General features: G+C 42.8%; 1 protein-coding gene across 6 annotated transcripts in view; it reads right to left on the bottom strand.

The window, feature by feature from the left end:
• Parn (poly(A)-specific ribonuclease) overlaps positions 1-24,851 on the bottom strand; it is a 94,257-nt gene extending 69,406 nt beyond the window's left edge. For 3 of the 6 annotated variants that reach the window (XM_087910844.1, XM_087910843.1, XM_087910841.1), the window contains exons 1-13: positions 24,693-24,851; positions 24,189-24,266; positions 22,488-22,567; positions 21,936-22,003; positions 21,774-21,855; positions 17,990-18,050; positions 14,895-15,039; positions 13,146-13,211; positions 12,248-12,286; positions 11,494-11,536; positions 9,468-9,548; positions 8,171-8,227; positions 2,443-2,520 (exon numbers count right to left, since the gene is read on the bottom strand). In XM_087910844.1, the coding sequence (XP_087766970.1) occupies positions 2,443-2,520; positions 8,171-8,227; positions 9,468-9,548; positions 11,494-11,536; positions 12,248-12,286; positions 13,146-13,211; positions 14,895-15,039; positions 17,990-18,050; positions 21,774-21,855; positions 21,936-22,003; positions 22,488-22,567; positions 24,189-24,266; positions 24,693-24,711 (897 nt within the window). In that variant the 5' untranslated portion in view covers positions 24,712-24,851. The remainder of the gene's footprint in view (positions 1-2,442; positions 2,521-8,170; positions 8,228-9,467; positions 9,549-11,493; positions 11,537-12,247; positions 12,287-13,145; positions 13,212-14,894; positions 15,040-17,989; positions 18,051-21,773; positions 21,856-21,935; positions 22,004-22,487; positions 22,568-24,188; positions 24,267-24,692) is intronic. The other 3 variants (XM_048433238.3, XM_048433236.3, XM_087910842.1) reach the window with 2 other exon arrangements.
• Positions 24,852-26,876: the final 2,025 nt, after the last annotated feature.

The raw sequence follows: 26,876 nt of genomic DNA on the forward strand, positions 1-26,876 counted from the left end.
CATTTAGGAAACACGTCAGCCTGGCTTGGGAACACGGAGTCTCACAGAGACTGGATTATATAGTCAATAAGATACAGCCTGACAGGCCAGCTCTAAAGAGTCGACTACATGCAGAAACAAACAATGTGAGATTACCTGGAAATTTTAGGCACGGACAGTTATGTGAAGAGAGACACACAGAAGTCAGAAGATACACATTTGTTAAGTCAGAATTGAATGCCGTCATGAGTCTGCCTCTGTCTGATATTCAGAACACCCAGAGCACAACACTAAATATGCTCCCTCATCCTTTTTGTTAACTTCATTGCTTTAAAGTCAGGAACGGAGCTGCTCCGTTGGTCTCCCTGGCCAGAGAAAAATGAATTACTGAAACAACCATGAGCTCTTTAGATAGAAAATGCAAATATATGATCATCATTTTTGCTGGAACCCTTACATCTTAGAGGATGATGGGTCTGTCATGGAAGTAATGACAACCTTAAGAGCAAAGTCCTAGGGTGAGGACCAACAGACCCACTGTGCACTGCCCTCCACCAAAAGATTATCAAGGGATTATGGGGCCACGTGACCGAGGAAACATCAAGAGAGGTGGCAGATGTGGAAATGAGATCAAATTCTTATCCAAGACCAAACCATCCAAGAACCAGCAAAACAGAAGTCCAACCTCAAGCAGGGGCTGGACCAGGAGATGAGGAGCAGATTGTAATCCTAGCGCTTGGAACTAAGAGTTCAAAACCAGTCTGGGCTACTTAAGTAGGGGTTGGAGAGAAAGCTCCTGGCTTAGAGCACTTGCTGCTCTTCCAGAGAGCAGGTTCGATTCTCAGCCTCCACATGATGACTTACAAGCATCTATGATTCCAGTTTCAGGGGATCTGACAACGTTCTCTGGCCTCTGTGACATCAGGCAAGCAAATGGTGCAGGGAAAACATTCACACACTTTAAAAATTATTTATGTGTGTATGTGGCTGAGTTTATGGGCACTACGTTTTTGCGGTGCTCTTGGAGGTCAGAAGGTATCAGATCCCCTGGAGATGGAGTTACAAGAAGCTGAGGACTGCCAAGTATGGGTGTTGGGAACCAAATCCAGGTCTACTGAAAAAGCAAGTGAATTTAACCACTGAGACACCTTGACAGACCTGAAATTAAGTTTTTTAAGTAAATAAAAATAAAGCATAGTGTAATGATTAACTTGATTACATCTGGAATTAACTAAAATTCAAATATCTGGGCACACCTGTGAGGGATTTTTTTTTCTCCTTAATTAAGTCATTGGAAGTGGAAAGACCTATTTCTAATCTGGATGGGGGGGTGAGATAGGGTTTCTTTGGGTAGCAGCCCTAATAGTCCCGGAACTACGTAGACTAGGCTGGACACAAATTCACAGTGATCTGCCTGCCTCTGCCTCCAGAGTGTTGGGATTAAAGGTGTGTGCCACCACAGTCAGCAAATATGGATTTTGAGGTGAGAAGATACACCTTTAATCCAGATCTTTTGAGGTGAAAGATCCACCTTTGATCTGAGCCACACCTCTGCTGGCAGCCTACATAAAGGACATGGGAGAAGGAAGCTTGCTCTCTTTGCCTGCTACTCGCTCTCACTGGCAAGTCCATTCCTCACTGGCATTAGAGCATGCGTCTTCAGCATTCCAGTGTCTTCAGACCAGCCGAGACATCCAGCTTTGTGGACTGAATAACTACTGGATTCTTGGACCTTCCGTTGGAAGTGTATATATATTATATATCCTACAATTAATCCAACATAGCCGTCTAAGGATCACAACAGCCAACTGGAGAGGCGTGACAGTGACGTTAGTGGCCTGCCACCAAAGTCCCCAGGGAGCCTCATGGTGCTCAGCAGGAGGCAATCACAGCTCTCCTAAATCTAATTTCAGAGATGCCTGCGGCCTACAGTAGTAAATAAGCAATCCCACCAGAATCAATCAAGGAAATAAATATTTAGCGTTGCTCTGGCAATAGCTGACAGCTATCAAACCACTGAAACAGCTCATGTACACATCCTATCAAAACAGTACAGCAAGGCTATAAACTTGGTTTAGCAGCTAGCTTTTGAACTATCTTCCCAGGTACATAGAAAATAACCCCATAGATGTTATCTAAAGGGTTAGAGAGAGGATTCAATGATCAACAGCATGTGCTGCTCTTCCAGAAGACCCAGCACCCACCTCACAGCTCAGAACCTTCCGTCACTCCAGTCCTAAGGTGCCCACTTCTGGAACTCCTTGGGCACCAGGCATACACAGAGCACACAACATGCGGACAAAATACTTATACACATGAAATAATAAGATAAATCTTTTAAAAAGAAGAGTACAGGCAGTTGTTTCTGGAAACATGTCACATACAAGGAAATGAGGAATTACAACCCAGGCAGAGAGCAGTCACAGTTGAAAGGCAGGGGATATCAACACTGGAGTTACTTACCCCAGGCAGAGGGCAGTAGAACTGGTGAATTGTGTGCATGACATCCAAGAGCATATTGTGTCCAACAACCAGTTTTCCCTGGGAAAAGACAAGGTCCAAATTGCATCAGGACTTGAGTAAGATAGATGCTTTAGATGAAACAAGAGTTTCACAACAGAGACAGGCAAGCCTCCTGCTCAGTAGGCAATCCGCACAGGCCTCAAATTCATAACCTTCCTGCCTTGGTCTCTCAAGTGCTGAGATTACAGGTATACATCCACTGTATCCATTCTTAGTGATGTCTCCGTTTTTCTTAGTTTTATTAATCTAGTCATTTTCAGGAATTAGATGTAGTTTTTTTATTGTTGGTTTTGTTTTATAAGACAAGTCTTGCTATACTGCCCAGGCTGCCCCTGGACTTCTGGGCTACAGCAATCCTCCTGCCTCGGCGTCCCTGAGAGGGTGGAGGACACAGCACACACAGTGCCTGGCTGGAAGTTTGATTGAAGCACTTTTAAACAATAAAATCTGAAACCCTGAGAACTTGGCTTGTCAAAAGCTGTGAATAAAACTTCAAATATATATCTTTAAGACTTTTAAAAAGATCTTTAAAACAGCCTACTTGTTAAAGATTTATTTATTTATTTATTTATTATGTATACAATATTCTGTCTACATGTATGCCTGCAGGCCAGAAGAGGGCACCAGACCTCATTATAGATGGTTGTGAGCCACCATGTGATTGCTGGGAATTGAACTCAGGACCTTTGGAAGAGCAGACAATGCTCCTAACCGCTGGGCCATCTCTCCAGCCCCCTAAAGATATATCTATAACAATGCTATGAAATGGAAAAATAACTAATTCCTAATTTTATTAAATTCAACTTTCATTAACTACATTATCTATGTCTCATTTCAATGGGTCATGACATGTCATTGCTCTTCTTTTTAAAAATTTATTATTATTAGTCTGTGTGTGCACACACACATATGCACATACTTGAGTGGGTGGTGGAGGGGGCAAGAACACATGCCACAGCAGCGTTTGCTCTTTCTACTTTACATGGATTTGGGAAATCAGACTCAGGTTGCCACACTTGCATGGCAAGTGCTTTATCCATTGAGCCATCTTGCTGACCCTCAATGCTTCTCAATCAACTGAAATATAAACATGTACAATAATTATTGCATTTTGATAAAAATTTAACTACTAAAATAGAATGTTGCAACCTTGTGATTCTTCAGGAAATGGGAAGATGATGACACTGCTGGTTTAGTTTTGGGGATGGAGGAGTGGGAGTTGAGACAGATCCTCAGGTAGCTTAGGCTGGCTTTGAGTGCCTATGTAGCAGGGATAACCTTGAACTCCTGATCCTTGTGCCTCTGTTCCCCAAGGCTGGGATTAGGCATGTGTCACCATATTCAGCTTTGTTTCCAGATTTTGTGTGGTTTTTGTAACTTATTTGTGGATTAGGAAGGGTATTTTGGGGCTGGAGAGATGGCTCAGTGGCTAAGAGCATTGCCTGTTCTTCCAAAGGTCCTGAGTTCAACTCCAGCAATCACAAGGTGGCTCACAACCATCTGTAATGAGGTCTGGTGCCCTCTTTCTGGCCTACAGGCATACAGACAGACAGAACACTATATACATAATAAATAAATAAATTTTTTTAAAAAAAGGGTATTTTGCTTTATTTGACACAGGGTCTCCTCTATAGCCTGGGCTGTGCTGGGACTCACTGTGTAGTGCTGGGTAGATGACTCCATTTTGAACATAACACATCAAGCAATATAGTGAAGCACAGCTTGTTAGATTTGGGATATTTTATAGAAGATTAATTATGTCAAGAATTAAGTTGAGCTCTGACTTTGACGTGTTACATAAAGAAACATTAAGACTCTGTAAAAAGCTTCATTTCTATAATGCAAAGACTGAGGAGGGATCATTAGTCAGTCAGCCTAGCTGAATCAAAGAGGGGCAGGACAAGTGAAAGGTAGGGCGGGGCATGACAACTGAAGAAGGGAGATGCCAGATGTCAACAACTGTCTTAGTTGGTGTTCTACAGCTGTGATGAGACACAGTGACCAAGGCAATCTTCTTATGGGACTTGCTTCCAGTCTCAGAGTCAGTCCATTATCATCACGGCAGTATGCGTTGCACTGAGAGCTACATCCTCAACTGCAGACAGAGTCTCTGGGCAAACCAACACTTGGTGACACACTTCCTCTAACTAGGCCACACCTAATCCTTTGAAACAGTGTCATTCCCTTGTGACTAAGCACTAAAATCTTTGAGCCTAGGGTGGCCATTCTCTTTTAAAGCACCACAGCAGCCATACCTGCACTTATGGCTGTGTGTACATACACACTGTCTAGTGACGTCAACCTGAACTTATGGCTGTGTGGACATACACACTGTCTAGTGACGTCAACCTGAACTTATGGCTGTGTGTACACAACACTGCCCAGTGACGTCAACCTGAACTTATGGCTGTGTGTACACAACACTGCCCAGTGACGTCAACCTGAACTTATGGCTGTGTGTACACAACACTGCCCAGTGACGTCAACCTGAACTTATGGCTGTGTGTACACACTGCCCAGTGGCACAGAGTCAGGACAGCACAGAAGGAACCACTCTTGGGGCTACTGGTTAAGAGTGCTTACTGCTTTCAGAAGACCTGAGCTTTGTTCCCAGCACCCATTTCACAATCACCTGCCAGTAGAGCTCACAATCACCTGGAAGAACATCTGAGGATGTTCTCTTCTGGCTTCTGCAGGAAGAAATGAGTTCAAGGCCAGCCTAGTCTACAGAGTGAGTTCAAGAACAGCCAGGTCTACAGAGTGAGTTCAAGGACAGCCAGGTTAACAGACTGAGTTCAAGGACAGCCAGGTCTACAGACTGAATTCAAGGACAGCCTCTCTACAGAGTGTGTTCAAGGACAGCCTGATCCACAGAGTGAGTTCAAGGACAGCCTGCTCTACAGAGTGAGTTTAAGGACAGCCTGGGCTACACAGAGAAACAAACGAACAACGAACAAAACGAACAAGAAAAAGGTTCAGTCCCCAGCCGGCACACTGGGCAGCTGTAAATTCAGCTCCAGGGATCTGACACACTCTTCTGGACTATGTAGGCACCTGCAATCACAAGTCCACACATACACATACAAGCAAAATATCCATACACATAAATTATTTCTTAAAAAAAAATTAAAGAGTAAAGTGCTGGATTCAACCCTCAATCCTGCAAATAGATCCATCAACCATTCAATAAATAAATAAATGTGTTTACTATCTGTTGGCTTCATAGAAATTATTAATATTAATAAAAAATTAAACCAGGTTATGGTGGCTCAGGCCTCTAATCCCAGCACTTGAGAGGCGGGTGGATCTCTGAGTTCAAGGCAAACCTAGTCTACAGAGCAAGCTACAGGACAGGCAGGGCTATATAGAGAAACCCCATTTTGAAAAAAAAATAAGAAATATTATAATTTCTAAAAAGTATAACTCAATTTTTTTTCTCACTTTGTTTCCTCTAGATCCTAGAAAAGAGATTTAGATCCTTTTATTAAACTAAGTGTTTTGAAGAGATCTCTGTCATCTTCTCACTTTTCAGATCTGCCACGGCACCATAGGTATTCAGAGGTACTACTGTCTTCTGTATTTGTTCGGAGTATGTACAGTTAGGTGAATAGAAATGTACTTCTTTCCACGTACAAGGAGGACTTTGAACAGTAAGATGACTTCTCAAGCACGCTGGAAGCACACAGTACCAAGGGTGAGCAGAACTTGCTTCTCTAGGCACCTATGACCTCAGCAGCTGCTGAAGAGACTCAGTCCTTTCTCCTCCTAGGATCACACAATCTGTGTTCACAACCGTTTGTGTGTCTACTTCAGCAACAAGTTCCTCGTGATTAATGATCTTCTTTTAGAAGGCTCTAACATTGGCGCTATCTCCACATGAGAACATGGTGTGCCTCCTCTCCACTGCCCATGTTGACAGACCTGCACTGGCCTAAAAGGGTCTTGATGGTCAAACATCTAAGGGACAAGTCAACCTCTTTTCCCAGATCCAACTGCCCAAGGAGAAGAAAATCTTAGACCCAGGTGATCTACTATCAAAGCAAGAGAACTACCACATTTACACATGCAAAAGGCAGATGCCTTTCAGAAAGGATCAAGGAAAGATGTCTACCATAGAATTCTCTGGCCATTTATACAAATAGCCAGTAGTTTTTTGTTCTGGTTTGGTTTTGCTTTTTTGAGAGACAGTTTCACTGTTTAGCTTTAGAGCCTGTCCTGGAACTCACTCTGTAGAACAGACTAGCCTGAAACACACAGAGACCCGTCTGCCTTTGCCTCCTGAGTACTGAGACTGAAGGCATGCACCACTATTGCCTGAAGAGTCAGTAAGTTTTCAAAGTTTTATTATTACTGAGATTATGATAGATGTATTTCAGGATTTAACTAGAGTTCTATAGAGGAAGTCAACTTGTAATTATTTATCCTCTGGATTACTCGACTTGCTCCTTGACTTCTGATTCTCAATTTCATACTCGTGGTGCCAGTTTCATGCAGCTATTGTGTTGGGTTTTTTTGTTTTTGTTTTTTTTTAAATCTTCCAGTTTTACAAGATAGGGTTTCCTGTGTAGCTTTAGAGCCTGTCCTGGAACTAGCTCTTGCAGACCAGGCTGGCCTCAAACTCACAGAGATTCGCCAACCTCTGCCTCCCGAGTGCTGGGATTAAAGGTGTGCGCCACCACCGCCCAGCATCATGCAGCTATACATAGACATCGTAGGGTAGGGTTTGCAACAGAAGCCTTCTGAAAACTGGCTTGGATATAGTTCAGCGATGATGACTCCTGGCCTAGTAACAGCAGCAACCGACCCCGTGTCACTGACTTCCTCCTTGAGACTAGGTAAACATGCCAAGGGTGACTGTGGTAGTTTCAATGTAATTGCCCCCCCCCCCAAAAGCTCTAGGAAGTGGCATTATTAGAAGATGTGGTTTTGCTGGAGGAAATGTGTCACTGTGGGGGTGAGGTTGAGGTCTCTTACGATCAAGCTATGCCCAGTTGTCTCAGTTCACTTCCTCTCACCTCCATATAAAGTGTAGACTCTCCATCACTCCAGCACCATGTCTGTATACATGCCACCATGTACACAATGATGACAATGGACTGAATCTCTAAACTGTAAGCCAGCCCCAATTAAATATTTCCCTGTAGTACAATTAATAAAAACCCAGAGGCAGGTATTGGGGTTCAACCTGAAGGTTAAAAAAGCAAAGCAGTCAGCCACTGATTCTTACGTCTAACTCAGTCTGAAATGGTGACCCTGCCACCAGGAATCTCAGAATGAGACAGTGTCTGAGAGCTGTCTCCTCGCTTTTTATGTTCCTCTCTAGTTCTGGGATTAAAGGCGTGCACCAGTATCACCCAGTTTCTATGGCAAACTAGTGTGGCTACTGGGATTAAAGGTGTGTGTCACCACTGCCTGGTCTGTGAGGCTGACCAGGAAGCTGTTTTACTCTCTGATCTTCAGACAAGCTTTATTTATTAAAATACAAATGAAATATCACTACATTTTCCTTTATAAGAATTGCCATAGTCATGGTGTCTATTCACAGCAATAGAAACCCTAACTAAGACAGTAATCAAATGAACAATTTGCAATAGCAGTTAGACACTTAATCTTAAATAGTATGCTTAGTCATTTAATTAGAAACAAAACCAAAATGTTGATGACTTACCGAATTAGCAATGGCATGGATGACTCTTGAAAATCCCACAGCATCATTCAGTTCCTCCTAAGTAAAAGAACTAAATTAAAAACAAACAGAGCCAGCAAGAGGGCTTAGTGGGTAAAGGCACTTGCCACACAGGCCTCACAACCTGAGTGTGCCCCTCAAAACCCTGTAAAGGCTGAAGAAATGTGCCAACTCAAACTGAACCCAAGTTCAGTTCCCAGCAGTCACATTAGAGATCTCAAAAATGCATTTAACTACAGCTTCAGGGACTCCCATACCCTCATCTGGCCTCTGCACACTTGTGCAGACGTGGCACTCACTCTCAAAGATACACACAAAGCACACATATACACATAAATAAAATAATGAAAGTGGGGCTGGAGAGATAACTCGGCAGTTAAGAGCACTGACTGCTCTTCTAGAGGACCCGGGTTCAATCCCCAGCACCCACAAGACAGCTCACAACTGTCTGTAACTCCAGTATCCAGCTCCCTAACACATTTACACATATAGGCTAAAACACCAATAAAATAAATAAGGAAAAACAAAATAAAAATAAAATAATGAAAGTAAATCTTCGATGAGAGGTGGTGATAAACACCTTTAATCACAACACTTGGGAGGCAAAGACAGGCAGATCTCTTGAGTTTGAGGTCAGTCTGGTCTACAGAGCAAGTTCCAGAACAGCTAGGGCTACACAGAGAAACCTTGTCTCAAAAAGAGAGAGAGAGAGAGAGAGAGAGAGAGAGAGAGAGAGAGAGAGAGAGAGAGAGAGAGGAAAGAAAGAAAAGAAAGAGAAGTACAGTACATATTTTTCTGTTTTAGAGAGTAAAATAGCAATGTTAAATTACTCATTAACATCAACAGTTTGCCATCACTTTACATATTGGGAAAGGGACTATTTATTTTATTTTCTGAATCAGGACCTCCTGCAGTTTATACTGGCCTTGAAGCTTGACCTTCCCACGTCCTCCTTCCAAGGGCTGGGTTCAGAGGAATGGACCCCACCACACATAGCTACAGGACCATGTTATAATTCCAAAGTCAATCAAGGTGACTTACGAAATACAACAAGGCAGACAAGGTAGTGCAAAGCTGTGATCCCAGCAATTGGAAGACTGGGCAAGAGAACCAGGAACTGCCGTCTAAGATCCTACTGGTCTTCAAAAACTCCAAACCAAAACAAACTGTAACTGCTGGCTAAACTGATCCAACAACTGTGATCCAGAAATACATAGAAAGAAGTCAGTCCTATTATACTGTCATTTCTTACTAAATGAAATAGCAAGTGCACACTCACCTGTTCCTTTGCATACTTCTCCTGCTCTCTTCTCTTGCGTTCTTCTTCATCCACTTTGCTGATAAGTATGTGTCTCTCCTTCTAAAAGACACAGCAAATGTGCAGCTTTCTGAAAACATCTTATACCCCCTTAAGTCTCCAAAGGGCTGTGATTATCACTTCAAATGGCAATGTTGATGTATTGGGCTACACAGTGAGTTCAAGTACAGCTTGAGCTAGATGAGTCCATTTCAAAAAGCCAAAAAGAAAACAGCCAAAAAGTTATCAGTCAAAGCATAAGCAAGCACAACAGAAGCTATTCTGAGATGATGCCCAAGCTGAGTGAGGACACGGACCCCTCTAAATCTGCATGTCATGACACTTCCAGTACTTTGTTTTGTTTTATTTTGTTTTTCGAGACAGGGTTTCTTGGTGTCTTTGAAGCCTGTCCTGGAACTCACTTTGTACACCAGGCTGGCCTTGAACTCAAGGAGATCTGCCTGCCTCTGCCTCCTAAGTGCTGGGATTAAAGCTACAGAGAAACCCTGTCTCAAAAAAAAAAATTCAAACTAACAAATGTCAATTGAAATCAACCACAGACTGTGCAAACAAGACTTTATAGTTATCAACAAGGTTATGTAACTTTTGATCATGAAATTTTAAATGATTAGTTTTAAATAAAGCATTTACATCATATTTTATGATTATGAGGAAAAACTTTAGAGTAGTATTGTCTTATTTCTCACAAATCATTTTATATTTATGAGATATTTTACAGTCATTAAGTACACTGTAGGGTCAGAGGCATGGCTCATGAGGGAAATGCACCTAATGACAAACCTGACCACCTGAGTTCTAGCCAGGCAAGAGAGAACTGACTCTCACAAGTTGTTTCCTGACCTCCACATGCCCTAATCCCCACCAACACAGACACAGATATGAGCATGTGTGTGCTTACATGCGTGCACGCAGGTGTAAATTTTAAGAGAAAAAGAGGGGCTGGAGAGATGGCTCAGCAGTTAAGGGCACTGGCTGCTCTTCTAGAAGACCCAAGATTGATTACCAGAACCACATGGCAGTTCATAATTATCTATAACTCCAGTCCCAAGAGATCCAATTCCCTTTTCTGGCTGCTGTGGGCACTGCATATACATGGCAAACAGACATGCATGCACATAAAACACCCATGCACATAAAATAAAAACAAACCTTTAATTAGAAAAAGAAAAGATGCATACAATATATATAATGTATGTATATATTAGAAATGGGAAAAGTACTCTTCCATTTATACACTGAATCCTTTTATTTGGTTCGTTTTTGTTGCTTTTTGTTTGTTTTGTTTTGCTTGAGACAGGATCTCTCTACATAGCCCTGGCCAACCTGGGAATCACTATGTAGACCAGGCTGGATGGAACTCAAAGAGATCAGTCTGCCTCTAAGAGCTGGAATTCTGGAATTAAAGGAGTACACCTCCACTCCTAGCCTGAATCTTCATTAAAAAAAAAAAAAAGCAAAAAGTGGGGGTTGGGGAGATGGCTCAGTGGTTAAGAGCAATGACTGCTCTTGCAGAGGACCTGAATTCTACTCTCAGCACCTACAGATGACTCACAAACATCTGTAACTCCAATTATGCTTCTGACTTCCATTGTCACATGTTACACAAACTAAACGCAGGCAAAGCATTTGTCCACATTAAAAAAAAAATAGCCAGGCAGTGGTAGTGCACACTTTTAATCCGACACTCTGAAGGCAGAGGCAGGTGGATCTCTGTGAGTGTGAGGCCAGCCTGGTCTACAGAGGTCAGTTCAGGACAACCAAGGCTACACATTTATTTCTCCATCTTGGAGAAACAAACAAACAAATAAATAAATAAATCTTCTAAATTTCTGTTTTTTTTTTTAAAATCTTAAAAGCTGTAACCAACGTTAGATTAAGATCATAATGCTCAGCTCCGCTACACAAATAAGGAAAAGCAGGTTCAGAGAGGACAAATGGCTGGTCAGTCGCACTGTGTCAGCTGACTGTCAGCATAACTTTTAGTTACCTTTTCAGTTTCTAACGTCTCAACATGAATGCCTTTGGGAAACCTAAACAGAAAAAAAAAAAGGAAAAAAACACATCAGTGTAGATTCAATGACTGTTAAAGCCCAAAGAATTCAACAAGCAGCCACGTGGCTATAAACAAGTTTTACTAAAATAGGACAATCACCACTACACTTTACAAAAAGCCTACTGAAAACTGTTTTCCCGCCTCGTCTCAGGCACTGGAATGTCATCAATTTGATGTGAACATTTTAGTACTTTCTAAAATGCTTGGTATTTCATAATACAGTCAACTCAGTGTCACAGAGGACATCTTGCTTCCTAATGCCTATTTTGTAACTGAAGTGTTTTAACAGTGTCTGCAGACTTCATGGGGTGCACAAAGGGAAGGGCAGGGGGCTGCTAGGTTGCAGTTTGCCTTGGCATTTACAGCAGCCAAAGAGGAAAGGGATGTGGAAAGCACAGAGACCAGATGTATGGATAGGACAAGATCATTCCCATGTGCACATCACTGTCAGATTATTTTTTAGTTTGGAGGGGCAGAGGGAGAGGAAGACACAGAGAACAGAAGGAGTTACATATGTCTTAAGACACAGAAAGAGTGGCATCAGGGGGAGTCAATTTAAGAACTGACTGGGGACATGATAGGGTCAAATCACCCATAACTGAAAACTTCAAGAGCAATAGGACCAAAGATTATACTGTAGTAAATCCCAGTCCTTGAGAGTTCACTCACATCTAATTCAAATACTTACTTCCAACTCAAAGTCTGATAAATAAGTTTTCTTTGGAACCTATAAAACAAGAAAAGGAATTAATGTGGGCTATTAAGAGTGAACCCTAACTGATTAGTCAATGCTTGGGAAAGACTGAATTCAGTGGCCTCATTAGAATGTGGTGTGAATAACAAACACAGGCACATTTGTGAGGCATGTGTTTTTAATCAGAATTTTAAAGTTATTATATTGCTTTGAAAAACAAGGTAGAAATTAGGATCAAGCACACTGCTGCCTGCAGCTGCATGAAGAATTCAGAGTACACATCTGCATCCTGACACCTCCGTGAAGTGTGCCACGAAGTAATGGAGGAGAGATGCTAAGATATTCTCTCACAACGCTGACTTGGTTTTTCTCTGTAGAAAGAATTAAAAAACACAGGGGACCTGACAGTGAATTCTTCTCTTCTGAGGTCCTCACATGGTTAGCCCTCCTTCAGGCTAATGTGCTTCTGGGCACAAGTGAAAGCCTAAGGTGCAGAGTAATTTTCCTCTGGCCAAGGATGGGACAAAGTATTGACTATGAGTCTCAGTAGACAGACATTCCCACTGTGTTAGTACTACAAGTCTAAGGAGCACGTCTGTGAGAGAAGGACTATAGGATGTTGTAAAAAGACCATACATGCTGAACATGATGGTGCACACCTTTAATTCAAGCACTCAGGAGGCAGAGCCTGGTCTACAGAGTGAGTTCCAGGACAGCCAGAGCTGTTACACAGAGAAACCCTGTCTTGGAAAATCAAAAATATAAAAAAAATAAATAGAAAGAAAGAGAGAGAGAGAGAGAAAGAGAGAGAGAGAGAGAGAGGAGAGAGAACACACATCAAAAGCAGAACTCCTCTTCTACAAAGGAATGCATGCAACAAACAGGAACTGACCCAGTGCATGGCTCTAGATCCAAGATCTTCTTCTCTTCATTTTGTAGGAAAGCCTCTATCTTCTCTCTGATGAATAAGAATCAGACAATGACCATCAGTACCTTGAAGGAATGAAGTAATCAGAACAGTCATTATACTCAAAATCCATACTCAAGTAACCAGCAAATTACATTCAAAAGCAGGGTAAATACAGGGCTAGGGGTGAAGCCAGTAGCACAGCACTTGTCTAGTATGAACAAAAGCCTGAATTCTATTTCTGAACATGCCCCCATATACAAAAGCAGTCAAGTTTTTTTCCCTTTTTCCTTTTTTGAGACAGTCTCATGTATCCCACGTTGACCTCAAACTTGCTATGTACTGAGGACAGCCTGAACATCTGATCTACCTGCCTCTACCACCCAAGTAAAATGCTAGGGTTATAGATGTGCACCATTGTACTCAGCTCACACAGTGCTGGAGACCAAACCCTAGGCTTTGTGCATTCTAGGCAAGCATTCTACCAACTAAGTTACATTCCCAGCCCCAAGAACATGTCTTATGCTTATAGGTCTTTTTTTCCATATAATCCAAGCATATCAAAAAGATAATCAAAACCAAAGAAAATGGCAGGCGGTGGTTCATGCCTTTAATCAGGAGGCAGGGCAGGTGGATCTCCGTGAGTTCGAGGCCAGTCTGACCTACTGAGCTCCAGGACAGGCTCCAAAGCTGTCTCGAAAAACCAAGAGGAAAAAAAATTTAAGGGACTAGTGTGATGGCTCAGAGGTAACTGGTTGCTCTTCCCGAGTTCCTGAGTTCAATACCCAGCATCCACAAGGTGGCTCACCACTGTCTGTAATGAGATCTGGTGCCCGCTTTTGACTGCAGGAATACATGCAGACAGAACACTACATACATAGTAAGTAAATATAAAAAATAAACAAAACAAAAAATGGATGTATTTTTACATATGCTTTGTATGAAATTATTGATGTCACTAGCAAAATTAAAACATCTTCTCAAACAATTAATCAATATTAGAGTTGCAGAGACAAGAGTACTTGCTACACAACCATGAGGGTAAGTGCAGATTCCAACACCAACAAGCCAGGCAGGACTTAACACACAGCCATAACCCCAGCGCTGGGAGGGGGAATGGCAGAGACAGAAGGATCACTGAGCCATGCTGTCAGCCTAGCTCCAGCTACAAGGAGAAGCCCCACCTCAAAAATAAAGAGTAATGCAAATGGATACCCAACCCCCTTCTCTGACCTCCTCACGCAGACACCCACACGAGTGTATACATACCACTTACACAATCTGTAAATATTTTAAGAAAGAATTCATCAATACTAGCAATACATTTTGACTTTTCTAATAAAGCTATTATACTGGTGACTAACCTATACAAGACTAGATAGACTAGATACTCCTTCAAGGACACATTTTCTTGTCAAAACTTCACTGTGAGAAAAAAAAAACAGTGTACGCAGACAGATCTGCACACCTGCTGAGGCCCTCACACAGCAGCACGGAACAGGTCCAAACACGATGCAACTTGCTGCCATTGCCCATATTTAGATAAGCCACAATTAAAGCCTGCAACTCCTAAGCACGCTCGTGTGAACACCTGTGCACAAATTGTGTGGAAGACAGAAGTCCTGCCACAATCAAGATGCTGCCTCTCACATCACACCTATGTAGGTGCCCTGCAGGCGCTGCCCAATGTGGGACAGCTCCCAGCCCATGTGGTATGTCATTTCAGGAACTTACACTACTTGGTCAATGAACTTCTTCTGGTCCTCAGGAACTGCCACAGGACATTTTGCCATAGTTCCTGCCCCATTGGCCTGAGAACGTTTTTCATCAAATTGCTCTCTCAGCTGCCTTTCTTCTTCTTGATTCAGATATGGAATTCCTACACATAATTGTTTAAAGGACAAATTAGAAGAAATAATAATTTCAGAGAAAACTCTTCCTTTAAATTTATTTTTCCTTATGTGTTAAGTATGTGTCTTGTATGCAGGTGCCTGTAGAGATCAGAAAAGGGCCTTGGATCCCCTAGAACTGGAGTTACAGGCAATTATGAGTTGCCAGATGTGGGTGATAAAAACCAAACTCCACCCCCTTGGAAGAAAAGCAACCATTCTTAACTTCTGAGCCATGAAACTATTTTTGGTTGGTTGTTTGGTTTTGTTTTGGTTTTTGGGTTTTTTTGGGTTTTTTTTTGTTTTTTGGTTTTTGGGTTTTTTTTGGTGGTGGTGGTTTTTTCTTTTTTTTGGAGACAGAGTCCCACCATGTGGTACTGCCTCTCCTGGAACTCACTATGTAGACCAGGCTGGCCTTGAACTCATAGATCTGCCTCCTAAATTATGGATCAAAGGAGTTCATCACTACACTTGGCTTAAACAAGTTTAACTAACAAGAAGTTTTTAACTAACTAAAAATCTATCATATCCAGGAAAAACATTTTAACTATACTGTAAAAAAAGAAAACAACACAGAAGGTAAGTGATCATTAAATATGCTTGTTCATGCATTCACTCTTCCTTTCAATAAATAGTTAGCCCTGATGCTATTCTGAGTATTTATGAATAAGAACATGAAGGAAATAACAGAGGTAGCCTGTTCTGCCACAAAGGGAACTTCTGATCAAATGAGCAAGAAAAGGTCACTGTGAGGGAAAACCAAATGACAAGTAAGAAAAACGATATGCAGAGCCAACAAAGGGACCACTCTAAGAGGGAGAAACAAAAGAATCATCACTGGTTGCTAAAGTTAATTGACAACAAAATCAATCCGAGTTAGTATTTCCTCAAGAAATGCACAAAACTGGGCATTCCTAATCATCCTATAGGATGTTAAAGTCACCCTGAGCAAGAGAAGGGCTAGGCAGACTGACAACAATGCCAAGCTAGAGCTCAAGCTCCTGGAGAACGCCTGGACTTCACGGAGCCTGTGACAGCCCTGAAGATCCTGGAGAACGCCTGGACGTCACGGAGCCTGTGACAGCCCTGAAGATCCTGGAGAATGTCCGGACGTCACGGAGCCTGTGACAGCCCTGAAGATCCTGGAGAATGTCCGGACGTCACGGAGCCTGTGACAGCCCTGAAGATCCTGGAGAACGTCCGGACGTCACGGAGCCTGTGACAGCCCCAGGAAGAACTTCCGGCAGAAGAGTTTATTGCAGGGTTTCTGGTTTTGAGACAGGCCCTCTTGGTATGAAGCCAAGGCTGGCACTGAACTTGCAATTCTCCTGCCTCAGCTATGGGATTGCAGGCAGCTACCACCACATCTGACTCTCCTTCTATCTTCTTCTTTTCTTTTTGCAGTACTAAAGATGAAACTGGATCTCACATAGGCAGGTTGACTGACTGCCTGCCTAACTGCCAAACATTTAAGAGAAAGGAACGTCATTCTACTATGTCCTACTATCCAATATTCCAGCACTAACATTCAACAAATAGTAATAGTCTCCTTCCTGATAAAGACGCCTCATGCTCTACAGTGACGATGGCACATAAGAAAGGCACTGTCCCTTCTCAGCATGCTGTCCAGTCGAATATCCCTTCAGGTGAGCCACTAGACTCATGCCAACTATATAGACCACACCTCTCCCCATGAGTTGTCTCCAATTATAAGATATACAGTAATGGGCAAGGGAGATTGTGACCAGAAGGCTAGAATAAGTATGAAATGCACCTGTCACACTGGCAGAACCTAGGAAACATTCCTGCATTTGGACAGATGTGAGTAAGTCCTAAAGGAATAGATGAACTATCTTTAAGAGACCTCATTACAATCTAAGGAAATACTACCTACTCTCTTACTCACCTCAGAATTTTGTAACCAGGTTACAAAAAAGAGGGTGCAGCTGAAACAGTGAAAAGCATTTGCTTCTGTTCTAGAGGACCTGAGTTCAGGTCCCAGCATCACATCAGACAGCTCATCACCACCTTTACTTCCAGCTGCAGAATACCCAGAATCCTCTTCTGAGCTCTGTGGGTACTCACACACACTGACATAGGCACAGATGTAATACATAAATGCAAAAATGGGGGTTGGAGAGATGGCTCAGTGGTCAACAACACTGACTGTTCTTCCAGAGGACTCAGGTTCAATTCCCAGCACCCACATAGAAGCTAACAACTGTCTACAACTCCAATTCCAGAGGATCTGACACCCTCACACAGAGATGCAAGCAAAACAACAATCAATGCTCATAAAAATAAACTATTTTAAAAAAATAAAAGCAATTCTTTTTTTGAGACAATGTTTCTCTATAGCTTTGGTGTCTGTCTTGGAACTAGCTCTTGTAGCACAGGCTGGCCTCGAACTCAGAGATCTGCCTGCCTCTGCCTCCCAAGTGCTGGGATTAAAGGTGTGCACCACCACCACCCAGTGAAAAAATGTTTTTTAATAAAAAATTAAACACAGAGGTTAAGGGGCATAGCTCAGTCAGTTAAACACCTACTATGGGGATGGGCTCCAAAGCTTGTTTCATGTTAGGCACACACTCTACCAAGTGACCTAGCTACATTCACAGCCCAAAATGTGCTTTCTTTGTGGGTTCCTGCTACTGTTTCTGAGAAGTAGGGATTGAGCCTAAGACTTCATACATGCCACGAGGAACAGAGTTTGGAGCCCCAGCACCCATGGACAAGCTGGGTGAGGCAGCACACATCTATAAATATATATATAAGTATATATATAAATAAATAAATAAATATATAAATAAACATAAAACCTACATGATGAACTATAAGTTGATAAAATAAAAAGGCTTTTGAAAAATGGTGATTCTCAAGTGAAATGAGATTTACTTCTGAAGGATTTCAAAGTTTTATCAACTAGAAAGTCAGTCTTACCACTGCAAAACACTTTATTAAAGTCAAATCCTTGGCTTGCTAGGAAGTCAATGCTGGAACTCTGAAAATAGACACACACATGTCAGTGTTAAAAATCCAGAATGGAAGGCTAACTCCCCAGTAGCAGTAGGCTCCTCCTATTACTAGACTGACAGGAAGGCTGTAAACAGAAATAAGAACATTCATAAAGCCTCAAATATAAACCGAAGAGTCAGATAAGAAGGCCATCTTCTCATTAGAACAGTGTGTGTGCGTGTGCGCATTGTGGTGGTGGAATGGGTGTGGAAGCAAGAAGACAACTGGCAGAGTTGGTTCTCTCCTTCCACCTGTAAGTGGGTTCAAGGGACCGAACTCAGAGCAAGTGCTTTGACCCCCTCAGCAATCTTACTAGTCTGGAAGGCTCAAAATCTTAACTGGATGTTGTCTGCTTTTGTCTCATATTGGTTTGTGTTTTTTTGAGACATGTTTCCGTGTAGCTAGGCTAGTGAGAACTCACCAAGTAGCTGAAAATGACCCTGAATTTCCTAATCCTCCTGCTTCCTTGAGGACTGAGACTGTAACTGTGCACAACCACACCCAGTCTGAGTCCTGGGGATCGACTCCAAACCTTGCTTCATGCTAGGCACACACGCTACCAAATGTGCTAGCTACATTCACAGCCTAAGACTTCATACATGCTATGTGAGCACTCTACCAAGGAGCTGTATCTTCAACACTCAGATTTTTGGTTTTTTTCAGACTGAGTTGTTGAGTTGCCTACGATAGCTTTGAACTCAGAGTCTGTAGTCCACTAAAGGCTCGGGCTCTGTTGCTCCCTGCCTCAGTCTCCTGAACAGCTGGGATGACAGGTCTGTGCCACCAAACCTGGCCAGTAGGATATGTTTGTTTGTTTGTTTGTTTTTCAAAACAGGGTTTCTATGTGTAGCTTTGGAGCCTGTCCTGTAACTTGCTCTGTAAACCAGGCTGGGCTTGCACTCACAAAAATTCACTTGACTCTGCCTCCTGAATGCTGGCATTAAATGTGTGTGCCACCACCACCTGGCCAATTGGATGTTTTTAATTTTCAAGATCCATCCGGGCGGTGGTGGCACACGCCTTTAATTCCAGCATTCAGGGAGGCAGAGGCAAGATGATCTCTGAGTTCAGGACCTGTCTCAAAAAACAAAAAAAAAAAAAAATTTCAAGATCCAGAGAGCAAAATCCCTAACTAAGCAAACCTGACTAAATAAACACCTCCTGCATCTGGAAGATGTGAATAGATTTATCAAAGTTAAGTAAATAATTTTAGAAATAGTGCATGAATTTGGCCAAATCATAAAGCCCTTCCTCAAAGTAACTAAAGAGGAGAATAATATTATAGCTACTCCGATTTTCTGTGTTCTCCTAAAGTCTCCCATCCCCCACCTCCCACAGAGAGGGTTTCTCTGTGAAACAGTCCTGCTGTCCTGGAACTCACTGTGTAGACCAGGGTGGCCATGAACTCACAGAGATCAGCCTGCCTCCACCTCCTGAGTGCTGGGATTAAGGGCGTGAGTTACCACCGCCTAGCACTCTCCCTAAACCTTACATGTGCAAACACTCCATCTCCAACAGACATGCTAAGGACATGGATAGGTGTTTTGTCTACCATGTGCTAAACTGAGGCTGCCTGAAGTTTTTCCTCTAGAAACCCTTCTCACATAAGAAATGTCACATAAACTCAAGTATAGGAATATAAAATAGATAGACAAGTCAACCATTTGCTGATAAATAAATCACAGAGACATTCTAGAAAACTTCTTTCATATACATACAACTATTTTAACATTATTAAAGACAAAAGCAGATCTGTGACACACCACAAGCAGGAAAACTAGAAGTTCAAGGTGATCCTTGACTACTTAGTAATTTTGAAACTAGTCTGAACTCCACTGGACCAAGTCTCAGAAAACACAGAAAGAGAAGGTGGGAAGTAGAAAGACAAAAAGCATATAAATGCCATCCTGCAACTCCACTTGCTTCAGTCTGCCGCCCATTCCTCCATCCCACCTAGCAGCTCAGTTCTAAACACATTGACTTTCAAGGACACAGTAAGATGTTTTACCTTTAGGTCCCAGATGACATAATTTTAATCTACTCAGACTGTAGCACCTATTCCTTTGTAAAATGTAGTTCTGCAGATGGAGGTGTGTGTCTATGTGTTTGTATGCATGTGGATGTGTATGTAGTATGTGGGAGAGGGTGCATGTGTCTATGCATGTCTGCTTTGCTGTGTGTATACACACTTGCCCGTACGATGTATAAAAAGATGTGCACAGGTGCACTCAACTCATCCATACAGCCACATGTGGAATCCTAAGGTCCTAATCACTCTCCACTTTAATTTTTGGTCTCTCATTGAACCTGGGGCTCACCTTTTCAGCCAGACTGGCTGGCCAGCGGGCACCTCCCCTCAGAACCTACCAGTTTCAACATGCAGCCCTAGGATTACTGGTCCTGGCTATCATACCCTGATTATCCACTCAGCCATATCCCCAAAGCCTGCAGTTATAGACTTTGAAATAAAACAAGCAAGCAACAACAACAAAAATGCAACTTTATGGCCAAGGAGGTATTTCGGTTTATAAAATGCTTACCTATCATGCGTGAGACCCTAGAATTACAGGTATGTGCCACTTGCCTGTCTATCTATACCTTTAGGTCCAGTTTATGCAAATGCTGGGAATAAAATTCAAGGACCTGTGCATATTAGGCAAGCACTCTACCTACTAAGCTACATTCCTAGCCCTTATCTTGTAACTTTAGAAAGAAAGTGCCCAGTGCCCAGGAGTCTGTGCTTTGGATTTCCACAGATGTATTACCACTTTTATGGCAAAAAAGGAAAAGACTAAAATGAACTCATGTTAGTAGGGAAAGAGCAGCTAAGCTGCAGGATTAGAGGAAAGAGGCAGCCCCTCTCTTCCATCGTACACCCACATACACTCAGCTTATCCATGACAACAAATAATCAAGCAGGCAGAAGGGAAACTTTATTTACCTAGTATCTGCCAAGCCAGCGACCACAAGAGTCTCAGGGTAAGTCTCCCTGCCTCTCTACTTTGTGCTCTTCTCAAAAGGAAAATGGAGTCTTTTCCACCTTCTGTTTCCGAATTGGTGAGTTAGGGGGAAGGACCCAGGTTTACAAAGTTTGACTCTTTCAGAAAAGAAAGCTCTACCCTTGAGGAAGGAACGACAATGAGGTAAGGAGAAGTCTGGGGGTCCTAGCGTAGATAAATACAGAGGAAGACAGAAGATGTCCCAAATGGCGTCCCACTGCAGCTCAGCTTTATTAATAAATAATACAGCTCAGGATCTAAGTTCCATCTGCTTATCTTTAGAGCCTATTTCTTATAATAAGAGGAGCTAACAATATCACAAATTTAAAAACCTAAAAATGAAGGTCAGAAAGGTGAGATAACTTATCCAATGCCTAAATCCTGTTGCTTGGTTTTATGGTTTTGCTTAGTTGTTTGTTTGTTTTTTGTTTTGCGGAGAGGGGGAGGAGAAGGTTGACATAGGATTTTATATAGTCCAGACTGCCCTCAAACTCACCAGGTAATTCTGATTCCTCTACCTCCACCTCCCTCCTAAGGCTGTTATCACAGGCACGCACCACTATGTGGTCCTAGAGACAGAACCCAGGGCATCATTCATGCTGGGCAGGCACTCTGCAAACTGACCAACAGCTCCATCTAAAGGAATTCTTCATTTCCACTCCATCCCAGCAGCATTTCATAAATGGAGAAAATGCAGTTCCACTACTAACCTGACAAACAAACTTGACATCTGGCGAGGACCTACTGAAAGGCTTGGGGAAAACATAGAAGTTAAACGACTTCGTTATATGCCTGGGAAAATAAGAAAAAGGGACACTTAGGGGTGATATTAGGAGACAACTTAGGAATTCCCAACTATTAAGACAACCTACTTGGAATCTGTGTGGTCATACTTAAAAGTGCAAAGGCCAAACTGAAACAGCAAAAAGTCCATAGAATGCTATCAAATGAAAAAAAATAACATCAGTCACAAGAGAGTCATATATCTGACATGAGCAAGTATTCTCAATCTGAAGCCTTTCTGAATCAGTCAACATAACTTCAGTAGAACAGACTGTGCAAGCTATACATCCGTAGTCTTATTCATTTATACACAGTTCTTAATTTGTTACCAACTAAGAAGCTACCTACCATTGCCAGAGCATAGCATTAAGCCTATTGCCAAAGTATTACAACTACATCATATTTATTTCCTACATATCAAATTAATTTTAAGAAATAATAGCCCTTACTCAGAATTTTTTCCAACAAACAATAACTTTTGCTAATTTAAACATCACTAAAATGTTATTTTGTGGCTGGTGTTGAGAAGATACACCTCACTTAGAAAACACGAAAGTGTAAGTTAAATGATTCCACCCTTTCATAATTCAACAGCAGGAGCCACATGTCAGAGAAATAGACTTCTGAGGATATCCACTTGCCTTTTTAAGCTTCTGATATCTCTCTTCTGGGGTATCAAAACCACTTGTTAATGCAGTGACGGAAGGTCCATCGCTGATTCCTAGATCATAACAAACAAGGATTGGGTTCATTAGTAAATGCAATATAAAACTGCTTTCTACTTGAGTCTTCATCTAGTGCCTATTCTTATTCCTATTATTTAAAATTAATTCCAAGTGTCTATATCACATTTTTTTTAAATTAACATTAATGTGTGCACTGGGTGTAGCTAACTGGTAGAAGTGCTTGCTTGTTGTGCACATGAGAGGGCCTGAGTTGGATTCCTACATTCAAAGAAAAATAATAATTAGGGGTTGGAGAGCTAGATCAGTCATCAAAACGCTTGCTGTGTAAGCATGAGGGCCTGAGTTGGAATTCCCAGAACCCATGCAAACAGCTACATGGAGCACTGCGCATGCAGAGATTGTGGGTCCCAGGAGCACATCAGCCAGACAGCCAATCAAGGAGAATCACTTAATTCCAGGTTCAGTAAGAGATGCTGTCTCAAAAAAAAAAAAACATAGTTTGATTGAGGAAAACAACCAATGAATGTTGAACTCTAGCCTCTGCTCGTGCACATGTATGTGCACATACTTATACACACACATTTATGCACACATGTATCTACTGAGCTACGCAAAGATTTCCACTAAAGCATTAGGAATATCCTTATTTGCCATTCAAGTATGGCCCTGGCAAGTCACAAAATACCATTTACATGACCTATCTAGAGTGGTCACAATCAATGATGGCTGACAGAGGCAAAGGAGGTAATGGATAATTCATTGAGCAGTGTGTCTGTTTAAGATTAAAGGAAAAAAAATTCCAGAAATAGACAGCGCTGACTACATAGCAGCATGTGTGTAATTAATGCCACCAAATTGCAAAACTACTTAATAAATAGGGCTGGGGAAATGGCTCAAAGGGTAAAGTGCTTGCCATGCAAACTAAAGGACACAGGTTTAGACCGTCACTGTATAAAAGCTGGACCTGACAACACACAACTGTAACCCCAGCAATGGAAGGCTTGTAGTGAGAAACAGATCCGATCCTGGGGGCTGCTGTGGTCAACCATTTAACTGACACGGCCAGCTCTAGGTTCAACAGGAGAATGTGTTTTTTAAAATAAGATGGTGAAAGCCCGGATGTGCCCAAGCCTTTGATCCCAGTGCTAGAGAAGCAGAGCAGGTGGATCTCAGTGAGTTCAAGGCAGCTTGGTCTACGAGAGTTCCAGGACTACCAAGGTTGTTACACAGAGAAACCCTGTCTAGAACAGAAGAAAAAAAAAAAAACAAGAAAACAACAGCAACAACAAAAAGTAAACCCTTTGTTCCCTCCCCGTCCCCCGAGTTTCTCTGTATAACAGTCCTAGCTGTCCTGGAACTAGCGCTTGCAGACCAAGCTGGCCTTGAACTCACGGAGATCCGCCTGCCTCTGCCTCCCAAGGGCTGGGATTAAAGGCGGGCACCACCACCGCCTAGCAATCCTCTGCATTTTAACCATAAACACCTAAATTGTTTTAAGCAGTGCCAGAACCACAATCTGTTTCCACAAACTTCAGTATGACTAATCACAGAACCACTGTATCTCTCCCACGCTTTTGCCATAACTAGCAAGATTACAAAAAAAAAGCCTTAGCCATACAAGGTGTAAACCCCGTATGGGTTTTAAGGGAGTGATACCTGAAAACTCCCCATCGATGGCGAAGAAGTCAGCCTCCTCTATGGCCTGGTACACTTTGTGAAGATTAATCTTAAAATCTGCAGAGAAACCAAGAAGAGGTTCAGAATAGATGGCTGGCCTTCCAGCCCACCAACTAAAAGGAAATGGGAGAGAAGGGTCCGGAAGAGCGCCCAGGGCCACGGAAGAGACGGACAAGTCCCTAAGGTGTGCAAGGATCGAAGGGAGACAACTTCTTCAGGGGTGGCTAGACAGAAGAGTCCAAGACCCGAAGTGTGCACCACTGAAAAGGGCTAGGCCAGAGGAGGTGCACAGGGAAGAGAGAGGCAAGCGTGCCAAGGGTGCACGTTTCGCAGAGGGACAAGTCCCTCCAGCAGCACCGACTTCAGAGGATGTAAAGCCAAGTAGAACTGGCTTGGCCCCGGGTTCCGCCAAGCACACGAGGTCTGGGCCTAGCACTCTAGGTGGACTTGGGGACATGGGAGGGGTACACGGCGGACACGCACTGCTCCGGATTATCTCCATTCTGCGGCGCAGACGGAACCCTGGCCCCGCCTAGGCCGACGCCGGTCCACGCGTAGAGTTCCACAGCAAAGAGCAGCTACCCGGGTGTCGGAGGAGGCCACGAAACAGACCTCCTGGACACTTCCGGAAACAGCGCGCGCCGCTGCGCCTGCGTCAGAGTTGCGTCACGGCGGGGGCGGGGCGGGGAGGGGAGGGGCGGGGCGGAGGCTGAGGGCCTCCGGGCTGTCTGGGAGCAGGAAGTGGTGTTGCTACCAAAGTCCCACAAACACTGGCCCAACTGTTCTGACACCTGGTTGATCAATAGATTTTTGTTGTTGTTTTAGTTTGGTTTTTGGTTAGGGTTTTTCCTGTGCTCTGGCAGTCCTGGAACTCGCATTGTAGACCAAGATGACCTCGAACTAACAGATCTGCCTGCCTCCCCTCCGGAATGAATGCTGGGATTAAAGGTGTGTGCCTCCACCGCTTGACTTGATGTAGAGATTTTATTGAACAATTCTCCCCTGGACTTTAAATTCCGGACCTGAGGAGGATGAAGCAGGGGAATTGCAAATTTGAGGCCACGTAGGCAACAAAATGAGAAGCTCTCTAAAAGTAAATAAGTAAAATATATATGTGTGTGTACATACATTGTGTATATGTACATACATGTGTGCGTGTTATTTGTGAATTTATGGAGTAGCGTCGGAGAGGTTTATGTGTGCATGTGTGTGGTGACTGCCAGTGGTAGGCAAAGGAGGACCTTAGTGTGGTCTCTCCTTGTCTACCTATCTTGAGAAAGGGTTGCTCAATGAATCTGTTTCAACAGAAACTGCTGGCCAGACAGTTCCTAAGGTACCAGTCTCTGTCTCCCAACCCCGGGGTGCAGGCCTGCAGGGCTGTTTCTGGCTTTTTACAAGGGTGCTGGGGATTTGTACTCAAGTCTTGTGGATTTGACAGCAAGTGCTCTTGTCCAAGTAACCATCTCTCAGCCCCTTTTTACTGAGTTCCTGTTCCTTACCACTCTGATAGGATGGGGATACCATGATGAAAAAGTATGTTGATTGTTCCATTGGAGCAGAAAACTTGGGGTAGTGTAAGGACATGGAAAATTTTAAAAACTTTGCAAGATCAAGAGCTGGTTAGGACACTGGGTTCGAGAAAAAAAAAAAAAACAAAAGATATCCCAAGACGTTCCTAACAACTAGCCACCCGTCGACACCCAGCTTTGTGGTCTAGACAGAAGCAGACATAACTACTTGGAGGGGGGGCATGCATGAAAGCAGAAGCAGCCACTTAAACAAGGAAGGGGGTATGCAGAAGTAGTCCACACCCTTCATTTGGCAAGACCAACTCCCTTGACCTAAAATGAACCCAGCTTGTGTTTTTTGCCTATATATGTCAACCCTGGATGAGGAAGGGGAGCTCTCCCTACTGCGCTGCGTCGTATGTAATGGATGAGCTCCCAGCATGGCTAGAGAATAAACCTTGCTTTTGCATTCTGGACTTGACTGGATTCAGGTGGTGTCTCTGGGGGTCTCAACTTGGGCACAACAGTAGGAAGGAAAATCCAACTTGCCCTTTGGAAACTTGATAGTTGCTATGGAGATAGAGAGCAAGGAAGGTGCTGCAACAGAGAATAGTGAGGATGCAGGGTTTCTTAGCTAAGGCTGGAGATTGTTGTTGATCCCCAATGCCTTTCACTGGACTGACACATAATAGATACCCTTATCAAACTGATGGAGTGAATAATTCCTACTCGGTCTTTCAAAAACCACTATAAAGTTGTCCAGAGGGCTATTTGAAACTTAGCTCCACCATTTAGTGACCTAGCAATGCAGCCAATCTTCCTAAACTTCAGTTTCCTGGGGTCATGTTGAAGGTCTGTCATGTTGAATTTTAAAGTATGTGAGTTTTAAAGAATTATACAGGTGAGTAGTGGTGGCACACTCCTTTAATCCCAGAATTTAGGAAGCAGGCAGACCACCGGGTTCAAGGACAGCCTGGTCTACGTAGAAAGTTCCAAGACAACCAGCGGTACATAAAGAAACTCTGTTGAAAGAAAGAGAGAGAGAGGATTATACACAAATATAACTAATTGGTTTGTTGTTGAAACATGGTTTTGCAATGTGTTAACTGTAACAATAATAATAGCAATACAATAAAAATTGAGGTCAGCCCAGGTTGAC

Source organism: Myodes glareolus, chromosome 9 (genome assembly GCF_982192425.1).
Source record: "Myodes glareolus chromosome 9, mMyoGla1.1, whole genome shotgun sequence".
In the NCBI taxonomy this organism is placed as follows: domain Eukaryota; kingdom Metazoa; phylum Chordata; class Mammalia; order Rodentia; family Cricetidae; genus Myodes; species Myodes glareolus.